Here is a 14,020-nt window from a genome sequence, read left to right as displayed (position 1 = left end):
TAGTCATATCAATGAGGAGGCATGATTTTTGTCTGAAGTCTTTCAGTATGATGTCTGGCCTATTTGCGTCTATCTTTCTGTCAGTTTGAATGGTGAAGTTCCAGAGGAGTACAATGTGATCATTTTGAAGTACTGGGGGTGGTTTGTGTTCCCACCAGTTTTTATCATGGGGCAAGTCCAGGTTTTTGCATATTACCCAGTGAATATATTGTGCAGCTCTGTCATGCTTGTTGAGATACTCTGTAGGCGCAAGCAGACTGCACATGGAGACAACATGATCGATGGTCTCATTTTGTTGTTGGCATATACGACATAATGGGGAGCTGCCGTTCTTTAATATGTTGGCCTGGTAGTTCTTTGTAGGTAGGCATTGATCTTGGGCTGCTATGATAAACCCCTCTGTTTCTGATTTCAAGCCAGAGGCCATTAACCATTGGTGGGTAAGGGGTTTGTCAATATCTGCATTATTCGCTCTCTTTGGGTATTTGCCATTGAGAGGTTTTCCATGACATTTTTCAGTCATAATATCTAAGGCAGCAATTTTTGCACGGGTTTTCAAGCGCTTAGCTTTTTCTGCAGGTGTTTCTAGTTCGTCTAATTCTTGAATTTGTTGCAATTGGAATTCACTTAGATAGTCCTTTGCCTGTTTTGTTACTGAGTAAGATGCTTTCTTGCTTTCATGTTTTAAGACAAGTTTTAGCATCTAGTCCTCAGGGTTTTTCAGATAGGTGTCTAGGCCAATTGTGGCTACCTTCATTAACAATGCCAGCTGTAGAAGTCCTCGGCCTCCCTCTTTTCTTGGCAGATAAAGTTGTTCTATATCTGCCTTAGGGTGGTGCATTCTATGCATTGTCAACAGTTTTCGTATTTTTCTGTCAACATTACATATTTCAGTAATTGACCAGTTAATGATATTGAAACTGTAAGTCAAGACTGGTATGGCTAGAGCATTGATCGCTTCGATCCTGTTTCTCGCGTTCAGCTCTGTCTTCAGTATTGCTCTCACCCTGCGATAACATTCTCTTCTGATCCTTTCCCTCATCACTGAGTGCTTGATATTGTCCCCTTCAATTACCCCTAGGTATTTGTAGCTCACCGCTGGTTCTAACTCTTTTATGACGTTGTGCTGGTCAAGGTTCACATTAGATGTATTTGTCATTTTTCCTTTGATAAAGGTAGCTTTTGCACATTTATCAAGGCCAAATTGCATCCTGATGTCATCACTGAATTGTTTAACAATCGCTAGTAGGCCTTTGAGTTGTTGGTCATTTTTTGCAAAGAGCTTTAAATCATCCATGTAAATGAGATGATTTATATTTTTATCAAATATTTTATAACCATACTGTGCATCATTGAGCAATTTTGAGAGCGGCATTAGGGCTAGACAGAAGAGGAGTGGTGATAGTGAGTCACCCTGGAAAATGCCACATGAAATTCTTACATCTCCAGCATTTAGAGATTCATTGTCATTGTTCAACATCAGTGTGGTTCTCCATGATCTCATACTTACAAATAAAAAGTTTCGCAGAGTAGGAGCTATTTTATACATTTCCAGACATTTCCTAATCCAGCTATGTGGTAGGCTATCAAAGGCCTTTTTATAGTCTATCCAGGCTATTAACAAGTTTTATAGTGTATCCAGGCTATTGACAAGTTATTATTATGATTATTATTATTATTATTATTGTTCAGTAGTTTTATTTTTATAACGTGCTTTCACTTCACTACCGAGCGCAGCTCTATGCGCCTTGGGTATGTGCTGTGGTTTGCTGTGGTGCTTTTATGTTTACTGTATTGAAAGTGTTTTGCGTAGAATGTGTGCAGTACCCAGTAGTGCAATTTTCTGTATGTTACATATATTTGTAAGTCCTGGTATTTTTGTTATGTATTTGTCTGAGTATTTTTTTATTATACCTAAGGCACCTACTATGATAGGAATTGTTTCTGTTTTTAGACTCCACATTCGAGTTATCTCTATTTCCAGGTCGTTGTATTTTGAAAGTTTTTCCATTTCTTTTCGAGAAACGTTGTCATCTGCTGGTATTGATACATCAATTAGAAAGCATTTTTTTCCTTCATGATCTTTGACAACTATATCTGGTCTATTTGCCTTAATTTCTCTATCTGTGTGTATTGGCATATCCCAGAGTATGGTTGCGTTCTCGTTTTCTGTGACCTTTTCTGGCGTGTGTTTATACCATCTTTTTTCTGTTGTTATTCCATAGTGTTGGCATAGCTTCCAGTGTATATAGGTCCCAGCTCTGTCGTGTCTGTGAATATATTCCTTCTTAGCCAGGACTGGGCAGCCAGAGATAATATGATTTATTGTTTCTTGTCCATCTCCACATATTCTACAGTTACTTGTTCATTGTCACTGGCACTCTGAATCTCCTGCCAATTCCTTGCACCTGTCTGGAAGCAATTGCAATTTTGATGATTTACAACCCATTGCATGGTTGTCTGGGAGATTATTATTATTATCATAATTATTATTATTATTATTATAATTTTATTATTCTTGTTGTTGTGTTTAATTGGCAAAATACAACCATCCCCCAGTATAACAATAATTTCAACAATCATTTCGTCGAATATTTCAGTAATGCATTTCTTTATTTTGCATTAATTTGGAAAATATTCAAGGTAACAACAATAGAGTTTTGGATACAATGCTATTTTTTATAAAAAAGATATTGGTTTGTCACGAAAACGTGTGTTGCCTAGAATATCCGATCCAGTAAGACAGTTTATATACGCCGTAGTAGTAAGCAATGAAATCCATCCTTAATTCCGGCTCATCACTCATCCCGAGCAAAATGCTGCTCAGAAGGCGTTCGTGTCTGCTTGGTGCTGAGTAACACACTTCCGTTATAGTCCACCAAAGATTAAATTGGGGCTTTATTTCCATGTTGTACCTCCATCTGTCGGGCCGATTTGAACAGCTTTTATCCCTTCCTGTCTTAGAACACGTGCTTTAGCTCTATCAGCATTTTATTCATGCATCCTGGTGAAGAATTGTTCGCGGACAAATGTCGCTGCGCGTGAGTCGGTAGCAATGGCTTTTTTAAGCACCACTTCTGAGTTTATAATATACTCTCCCTGCATTCTAGTTTTCATCATCGCTATAACCTTACTAAACCTTATTAATCTACGCTAAACGCCCTGTTTAGATAGTGTGTATGTCCTCAGTATATTTTACATATGAACTTGTACACCCTATCAATCCACGTGAAAATCGTTGTGAAAAAGTATCAAAAATTAAAATTCTCTGAATTCGTAATGAGATCGACACGGAAAGTACGCACAATTATTAACGGAAATTTAGACAAATATTACAGACAAAAAATAGAACCCAAACATACAAACACTAACAATCGAAATATATATAATACATATTTGTAGAATCAGAAAGAATCTGGTATTAGGAAAATCAACAACAGATGATTGATGAAAATTATTTCCTCATCAACTTGAAGAGATTTTACTCATAACTAGATAAAAACATAACATAAAAACATAAGACGCCAGCAGCAGAGGCAGTAGAAGGGATTTTTAGATACCCCAAAACAAGATTTGGAACACCACTCTCGAAGATGCGAAAAGAAAATGGCTTAGGATAGAATAATCTTGGGAATAAAGGACAGCGTAAAAAGTAATGCAGACACTACTGTAAAATATGCAGTGCTGGACAACACTAAAGTACAACAAAGTTCTATATACCTATTTGGAATAACGAAAGTAGGGAAATACAACAGAGTCTCTAGATGGGTAGTCGACCTGCCATAAATGGAAATTTAATGACACTTGCACCAAACATTAGAGTCTTAGAAAAATATGATCATATTCGATAAAGTGGACAAATATTGGGAAAATTATGACTGGAACATATTTGAATATAGGTTTGCATACTGAAATGTAGGTTAATTTTAAACAACTACATAACAAAGATCAGATGATGACACTAAAAATTCTAATGGAAGACAGAAAAAAAAAACACTTGAATGATATATAAAAAATTAATTCTAAAACCCAAGACAAAGGAAACAGCAAAATGTTAATATCTGAGGCCTACGTAAGCCGTTACCATAATATTATCGCAAAATACAAAGAAAACTTTTGGAAGAATACAGATTAATTAGCAGTAAAAGAGTTCCATGCAAGTAGATTCTCTAAGTATACCCCATGAGTAACGGATAAACAATGGTTTCTGATTAAACAACAATGCCAGAAAATTTAAGCAAGTTTTAGTCGCTACCAGCGACACAAATACTTCATTGGTACCCTATTTTAACGACTCCGAAATAATGAAAAGCGTAAATGGCCTCAGGTTATGTACAAATAATAGACAGTTCTATAAAACATCTTATGAAGAGATTGAAAATAATTTTACGGAAGCAAACGCAAAGCGGGTTAGTGGGGAATAGAAGAAACGAATCTGAGCTATATACGAACGTCTTTGTTTTAACCTGTAATACCTTTCATCAACGGCTGGTTTAAATTGGGATGATCTGACAATAATAACAAATAACATCGAGATTCTAAGGGCTGACAGTGAAACGGCTACAGTATATAACATTTACTTATAAATTATAAATGATAAATACTTGGTGATACTGCTATACACTTCACAATTTAACCAAGAAAATTCCCATACATTTCGATAGGAAACATTCTCCACGTCTTCAATTGGAGAGAGAACATTATTTTTATACTCAGAACTATTAATTCGGCCATAGCAACAATGAAAAAATAGACTGAAGGCAATCTTACAGATAGTTAGGAATTAGTGAAATAGAGTAGCGAATATGTATATAAAGAAAACAGTTGGAAGGAATATTATGAATGCATTAGATTAATACTTAAATGCCTGGAGAAACATTAATGGTAATCCAGTAATAAGTTACGGCTTAAAATATTCACCAATAAAAACTAAGAAAGTTACAAAAATTCTTAGGAATTAAGGAGAAAATAATGATTGAATTTAGATTTAAAGCAAGCATTGGGAAATTGTTTTTTTCAATACGGGAAAACGATTCTAAAACACCACCTTTTAGTGTGCAAAATTAAATATTAAAGGCGCAAATTGAACTAATATGAAACCAAAAAAATAGTTTCTCTTCAAGGAAACGATAAATGTAAATGATTGTTGAAGTAACTAAAGCCGTAAAAAGAAGGGAGAAATGATGAAATTAGAAACAAGAAAAAAACATCAAACTGCTAATGAATGAAAACGTCGACATGTAAATTTTCTAAATTTTTCCTAAACGGAGAGAGTTAAACGGAATGGAATAAAGAAGCATATCAACATTCGTCGTACAGAAAACTGAGAATAAGACGTTTTGATCGCGGTGAATAACTAAAACCCAGGGAAGTAGAAAAAAACATTAGAAAGAAGCAGCGTGAAGATCAGCTTTGCAGAATATATTCGTGTTGGAAAGAAGCAACGAGTCATTGCAAACCGTGTAGTTTTTACCAAAATATAGTATGCAACATACGTAGGCACTTAATGTTTCCTGCACAAAAAAGAAAGCCCGATGAAAATACAGAGAAAATGGATGACGTACAAAGGATACAGAGAGTAAGTTGAAATTATTAAGGAACGAAGATGTAATTAATTTTCTGGGATTTGCCTAATTCATAGTGTGATGAAGAGAAAAGAATATTGTACAGATAATGAGATCATCAAGAAAAGAAATGTATACAGATTGAAGTATTAATTCCAAAACATAAGTATATAACAAAACATATATAAGAATATAAGTATATAACAGAGTAGAAACTATCCAAATAAATAGATTTAGAAATAGAGAAAAGATTTTGAGCATTTAAAACAGAAATAATATGCATGTTAATATCTGCTTTAGAAATAATTAAACATGTGTGAAGACAATGCATAAACAAAGACACAGGATGCTACATATTATACAGAAAATAACACTACAAGGCACTGCAAAAGTTTTATTTTGAGTATTCCCAAACAATAAGAAATGCTCGTAATTAAGGCTGAACAACGACCTCTTGCATATACAGTGAATCATATTGCTTTTAATAAGCGTACAGAACCTAATAGTTGGTAAAAACGTTAGCACACCGGACCAAAGTGCTTCAGGGCATTTTTCCGGTTTTACGTTTTGCGATTAAATTCCGCAGAGTCTTACTTTGCCTTTAATTCGTTTAAATTTTGTGTTTAAATTCCGCTCAGTCTGACATCGATACAGGGTCGTTAACAGAAGTAGCAGTCAACGTATTCGAAGCACAGACACCGTCCAATAACATAATGCAATTCTCACAACAAAAACAAAATCCCACAAAAACAAAATCCCACAACAAAGTAAATGTGATATATTATACAACCACAACCTTGCACCCACCCACCAAATATGAAGAAAAAAAAGAAAACAAGATAGCATATACCTCAAAATTATGTCGTGCAAGGAATGTTGAAAACAAAATGTTGATGATGATGATGATGATGATGATGATGATGATGATGATGATGATGATGGTGGTGGTGGTGGTGGTGGTGGTGGTTGTGGTGAGGAGGAGGGGAGGAATTGTCAGAAAGATGGGAGACATAAGAAGGAAGGTGGTGCGATAATATATTTTAATTGCAAAGAAAAGTGACGGTTGATGGCTCATTTCATACCTGAGTATTTATGCAAAGGTAAATCAATAATTATAAATATACAAACAGAATGAAATAAGGTTCGACCGCTTGGAGACAATCAATGTGCATCAGTAAATCTAGAATTACTCTGGCTAACTATCGATTGACACGAGTGAACATTGGATGCACTCTATATGCGATGATTGTTGCTCCACAAAGCTTCACAAAACATACAATTCTTAAATAACGAATAATTGTATGGAAAAGGTTTTGTCGCCCTGCACGCATCTTTGACAAGCCTTTCTGTCAGTGTTTCCGCAATGCTGCAATTTATTCTTACTGATCGGCAAAGTTTCCTGATATGTCTACCAGACCAGGGATTTCTAGAATCTCTTCAACGTCCTCCTCAAGCTTAGTCAACCTCAAACGGTTGTTCAGTAGACCCCTGTCGATTCCGAGAACATCCCCAAAATTATCATCGACCCTTGTCGATTCCGAGAACATCCCCAAAATTATCATCGACCCTTCTAATCAATGAACTTTTAAAATTCTCTCCAGAAATGTTGACATGTTGCCGATATTCTGCGGAATTAGTAGAAAACTGTAAGTATTAGGTGTCATGTGAGCAATTGTGATCTTACTAGTCCATAGTGAAAGAACTCCAAGAAAACGCTCTTCACAAATGAGGTCCACGTGCTCTCAGCGTCCATGAATCTATGTAGTTGTATGAGCCGTTTAGTCAGTGTAACACAGGAAGATATGAACGAGCAAATACCACCAAGCTGATCGGATAGAATTTCTAAAAAAAAGCACTCAAGCGGTTATGAATAACATAGACGCATGCATTTGCAAACTCCCCACAAAGATTCGGGGCTGGCTTTTCTCAACCGATTCCAGAACAACATTGCTTATTCTGATCACTTTTCTCGTCTTTCTTGACTGCTTTTTTTTAGAATTATTTTTAATTCAGAGTAGTATTTAAAACAGAAAGAAAAACGGAAACAAAATAAAGTAAACAGAAATATATACATTAATCATTGCTGTAATTAAGAATAGTTTTAATATAATTTTAAAATAAATTCATTGGGCTATGAAACATTGTCTGGAAATGAAGACACATAGCATGGAGTTTAGAATATGAAACTACAGATTTGTGGTAGATGGGATGCATTTCACACCAATCCCAGGAGTGGTGGGAGGAATATAAATACAGAGCGAAATAAAATCAGATCTTTAGCTAATAAAATAATGAATAGAAGAAAAGAAATTTTACAGATTAAATACAAGCGACACAAAGTAACTGTTAACATACAATATATTAGCTTCAAGGGATAAGCAAACAAATAAACAGCTGAAAATATCTCTTGCGTATTCAACATCATGAAACTGTCGTTGAAATTCTGCCGTAAGATGTGCTTAGTATTATTTGAGAAATAAATATTTTACATTGCGTTTATTGTACAGTGCCTACCACAAAAATGCTGAAATTATGGTAATAGTTCGTACTTACTGTTGTATTTCCTGTTTTTCTCTAAATTCTCTATCCAATTTGAAAAAGTTGAACAATTCCGGACAAAGCTACAACACACCATGGGAAAATATGAAGAATATAAGTATGTATGTAAAGGATATATACAGATACACACACACACGCACACACACATCGTGTACGTATATGTGTGTATATATATATTTTCCACATACCAAAGCGTGGGAAATATTTACATTCATAGATAACTCTATTAGGTTTTCTAACATTTAAATCAATTCTGTTCTACTGATTCACTAACTTACACGGAAAAGAAAAATATATATAGTTTAATTACGGACAAGCTGTTAATTATGAAATTATGTGAATTAAACCATATGTCAGAAGGAACATTAGGAAATGTTGTCCACGAAGAGATCAGATGTAAGTCTTCTATGATGAGGAAGGGTCAATTTGTCAGAAAAAGCAAAACAAAATCACATCAGATCTAAAAAGCACTTAAGCAAACTCAAAAATGGAGCAAAAGATTTGATGTTTCTTTTTCTCAAACGAGAAAAACTTCGACCAAGATCAAAAGTTAACTGAAAAAAATGACAGATGGTTATGTGCAGACCCTTCTGAAGTTCCAAGTGTTATGCATATAAAATTTTCTGCAACTGTCATGATTTTAGGGGTTGTCAGCAATGAAGGACATTTGATGTCTCATTACTTCTTTCCACAAGGCCTTGTAGTTAACAATGCCGCCTACATTGTGTTCCTGGAAATAGTTGCTAAGCCCTGGATAGACAGTGTATGCAATGGAGGGCCATATGCATCAGCACGACTCTGCATTATCACACATGTCTCTAGTAACACAAGACTGGATGGCTGAAACTGTTCTTGATCACATAACCCCTAACATTTGACCTCTTATTTCCCCATATCTCAATCAATTGGACTATTACATGTGGAGCATTGTTGAGAGAGAGGTCAATGAGCATGCCCATAACACCAAAGATTCTTTGAAAGCTGCCATAGTGCGAGTAACGTCCAACATGGACCAAGACCACTTGATTCGAGCATGGAGATGGTTTAGACATCATAAGAAAGCAGTTGTTGAAGCTGAAAGGTGGCTCTATTGAACAACATTATAGAAAAGAAGGTTTATTTTTATTCTCATAGCATTTTTTGATGAAATAAAGTTATTAGCTGTTATTATATATTTGTCATTTTTATAGACATAGATCTGTCTTCAAAAATATTACGTAATCTGTATATAACAGGCTTCTTTCACTTTCCGCCTACCAAATCTACTCACATGGCTAAGATCGGCCCAGGGTTTTATATGATTTTACACATATATATTTGCAGTCATTTCATCATGTTAAACCTTTAATCCCTACGCATTTTATCTCTCGACGTCGGGGATTTGATATATATTTCATATAAATTCCAATGATAATTTTTACAGATTTTAATGTTAAAACTTTTTCACCAGTTAACTGACAACGACGATTGTTACAGAATGTAAACGATTGTTACGGAATGTAAATATCGTCATTCACTCATAAACATGCAAGCTAACACGCAAACACATATATTATACATGCATGTATAAATATGTCTTTACGCTTTACTTTTTATAATATGCCTAAGCGAAATCAATCAGTCATTCAAACTATCAATCTATGACGATTTTTGTTCTGTTACTCTCTAGCAAATTTCACTTATAATCGAGTGTAGACTTTAGTAGACAACACATGCATTGATGTGTATGATCGAATCTGAATTCATGTGATTGCAAATAAGTTATTTATGTTAAGAACCGAGTTTCCTTGCTTTTGTGACATTCCACTTGAAGTCATATTTTCACTGTGGCCAAAATTTTTCTTTAAATCTTTAAATTGATTCAGCTTTAAAGCTGTGGACATACTGGGGCACCGCCATTGATTATGTACTTTTTAAGATATATCTTTCATATCTTAGAGACATTATGACTGAATTTAACTTTATCAATAATATTCAGTGTCCTCATTTTGGTTCAGTTCCGGTCAGATCAACGAAAGAAAAAACACCGAAATGAAGACAGACCTATTGTTATATTTACACTTGGAAATAAATAAACTAAATCACATACTTTTACTCTCTCTTTTACACTTTTACTTGTTTCAGTCATTTGAATGCGGCCATGCTGGAGCACCTCCTTTAGTCGAGCAAATCGACCCCAGAACTTATTCTTTGTAAGCCTAGTACTTATTCTATCGGTCTCTTTTTGCCGAACCGCTAAGGTACGGGGACGCAAACACACCAGCATCGGTTCTCAAGCGATGGTGGGGGGACAAACACAGACACACAAACAGACACATACACACACACACGCATATATATATATATATATATATATATATATATATATATATATATATATATGAAAGAAGGTTTGAAAATGCACTTATTTTAAAGATATTTATTTACTTAATCTATTTCTAAAAAAGTGAAACCGGTTATCAAAAGTCTTTGAGAATAATAGAAAATGTTAAAAAACAGTTTGAGTATTAAAATGCACATATACATTCTTTGATGATAATAAGAGGAATATATTTAAAGTATAAAGCTTTGTATGAGCTTTGTAGTGTTACATACTGATTATCACACATTCTCTGATATTAAGATGAAAATGTTAAAAACATTTAAAAACAGTTTCATCTTATTATCAGAGAATGTGTGATAATCAGTATGTAACACTACAAAGCTCATACAAAGCTTTATACTTTAAATATATTCCTCTTATTATCATCAAAGAATGTATATATGCATTTTAATACTCAAACTGTTTTTTAACATTTTCTATTATTCTCAAAGACTTTTGATAATCTTTTTCTAAAAAAGCGAAACCGGTTAAGTAAATAAATATCTTTAAAATAAGTGCATTTTCAAACCTTCTTTTATATATATTTCCACTCGTACGGTATTCCACAACTTTACTTTATTATATATATATATATATATATATATATATATATATATACGACGGGCTTCTTTCAGTTTCCGTCTACCAAATCCACTCACAAGGCTTTGGTCGGCCCGAGGCTATAGTAGAAGACACTTGCCCAAGGTACCACGCATTGGGACTGAACCTGGAACCATGTGATTGGTAGGCAAGCTACTTACCACACAGCTACATCTCACAAACGTTAGTAGGATTGCTAGAAAGATCAGTTGCATCTGCTTTAAATTATGTTCATCTCTAATAAAAGACACATTTCATTATGCGACTTTAGACACATTATGTCTGAACACAACCACACAAACAAAAAATAAATGAAAAATGACAAGGATATAGAGGTGTACATGGATGAACTTTCTTTAATCTTTAGGTATGCTCGAACAGGACTGACCGATGGCTACCCAACAACAAAAGAAAACAGCGATCAGATGCTTTTTTTTTTAAACTTCATTCAGAAAGAAACATTTTAAACTTGAAAAGACGTCTGCATCTTTGATATAAAGTTAATTCCATGAAAACAAAGTATATAAAAAAGCTTTCATGTCTGTCTCAATGTTATAAATTAGAGAATATTACAATGTACATTAGAGAATTGTTCGTTACAAGTTATAATGCAAATAATTCTTTATCGTAAATACATAGATCAAAACATTTTGAATTGTTCACAATTGTTTCATTTCCTGAAAAGATTATAGCATTATTCTACTAGACATCTTTTGAATTTTATGTGTGTTTTTTAAAATTTCCTTTAATTGTATTTGGTTACCGACTGTTTTGGTTTTATCTCAAAATTATTTTTATTAGTATTTGCTATAGAAATAGAAAGAATGAATGAGTTTGATACGAAAGAGTGATGATAGAAAGATATCAAAGAGAAGACATGCTAGCTATAATAGCATATAACTTATTATATTGAATTTTATATAAAAGCTATTCAAGCACCAATTCCTTGCAACTAGACACACACATAAAGGTAGGTGTATGTATATATGCATATATATGTATGTATGCATGTGCATATATATATATATATATATATATATATATATATATATATATATATATATATATATATATATATATATAAATACATATATTTATATATATATATAAATATATACATATATATATATATATATATATATATATATATATATAAATACATATATTTATATATATATATAAATATATACATATATATATATATATATATATATATATATATATATATATATATATATATATATATATATAAGGTTGAGGAGGGTGTTGGATTTAACCAAACCCAAGAGGATACAGGTAATACCGGGTAAGTGCTGTATACCGACTAGTTTGCCCCAGTCATTGTATGAAGAGGATTGGGTATTAGAAGTCGCGTATTAGCGTGTGTATATGTAAATATATAAAAAATAAAAAGATAAAGAGAGCAATGGTAAGGTTGGAGAAGTATTTTATGGATAGAGTCTTACAGCTGTTTCTGGGAAGATCCAGTACTTCCCTTCATCGGAGACAGAAAAAATAAAGTAATCTATTATTATCTCCATAGGCGGATATTTTTAGTATGAAGTGGTAAAGAGTGTGATATGCTGAAAAAAGAGAAAACAGTACTTGAAGTGTAGTTTCATTCCAGTAGTAAATATCCGTGTAGAAATCCGTGTAGAGTAATCCTTGTGGGGATAATCTGGAAATTTATGTTGGGGCGAAAGTTGATATAGCATAGATAGCAGAGGTACATATATTCCATATTGCGATGAATTTTTGCTTGTTTACTTGATATGCTGTATCAACTTTCGCCCCAACATAAATTTCCAGATTATCCCCACAAGGATTACTCTACACGGATATTTACTACTGGAATGAAACTACACTTCAAGTACTGTTTTCTCTTTTTTCAGCACATCACACTCTTTACCACTTCATACTAAAAATATCCGCCTATGGATATAATAATAGATTACTTTATTTTTTCTGTCTCCGATGAAGGGAAGTACTGGATCTTCCCAGAAACAGCTGTAAGACTCTATCCATAAAATACTTCTCCAACCTTACCATTGCTCTCTTTATCTTTTTATTTTTTATATATTTACATATACACACACACACACACACACACACACACACACATATATATATATATATATATATATATATATACATATATATGTAACATACATGATCTATATAATGGTACATAAATGTATGAGTGTGGATGTGTGTTTATACACACAACGTGCATGTGCACACATACACATATAGATATAAGTATGCATGTATGTATATCATTTAAAATGCATTTATATACTTGTGGAAATCATAGCTTTCAAAGGTCCATGAAAAACACACGAATAAAACACAGAAGTAAAAGTAGACGAAGAAAGGAGAAAACAAAACATAGATTTCTCCATTCTGAAGAATAATATCAGATGGTGAGAAAAGGACTCTCTGGAGCGCAAGAAATAAGACATTCTCGAATATAGATTATTATACAACACTTCAGATTCATGTAGAGCATAATGATTATTGGGATTCTATGAAGAATCATCAGTTGGTTCGCGAAAAATAGAAGCAACTTAAACTTCACCCTCCCCAACCAACCGAATTCCTCTCGTTTTCTTATGTCATATTTTGAGGTATTTTGATTTATTTTCTTCCATTGATTTCCCAAACAGTGAATAAGGTTTTTTGTGCATTTGTTACTCTTGTTAACATTCATATCGTTTATGTTTTTGTAGTTATTCGTTTATTCTATTTCGTATTTGTTTTCTGTGTTTACTGAGCATCGTGAGTCTATGGGAGTTTTGTACAAGTTTATCATTATGTTTGTGTTTTGTTGTTTTTTCATTTTTGTCTACCTTTGGTCCAAGAATATATTGTTGGTTGAATGCACATTTTATACTTTCGTTACTGACACAAAAATATTCTCAATGGAACTAGAAAT

General features: G+C 33.5%; 1 protein-coding gene across 7 annotated transcripts in view; it reads right to left on the bottom strand.

Moving 5' to 3' along the window:
- LOC106867322 (cilia- and flagella-associated protein 65) overlaps nt 1–14,020 on the bottom strand; it is a 1,093,663-nt gene that overhangs the window by 38,908 nt on the left and 1,040,735 nt on the right. For all 7 annotated transcript variants that reach the window (XR_016243317.1, XM_089358289.1, XM_089358292.1 and 4 more), the window contains one exon: nt 8,118–8,185. Coding sequence is in view for 6 of the 7 variants with exons in the window: in XM_089358289.1 (XP_089214415.1) it covers nt 8,118–8,185 (68 nt within the window). In the remaining variant the exon portion in view is untranslated. The remainder of the gene's footprint in view (nt 1–8,117; nt 8,186–14,020) is intronic.

Source organism: Octopus bimaculoides, chromosome 10 (genome assembly GCF_046866305.1).
Source record: "Octopus bimaculoides isolate indiv1 chromosome 10, ASM4686630v1, whole genome shotgun sequence".
In the NCBI taxonomy this organism is placed as follows: domain Eukaryota; kingdom Metazoa; phylum Mollusca; class Cephalopoda; order Octopoda; family Octopodidae; genus Octopus; species Octopus bimaculoides.
Note: the sequence above shows the minus strand (reverse complement) of the source record. Positions and strands in the feature narration are given on the sequence as shown.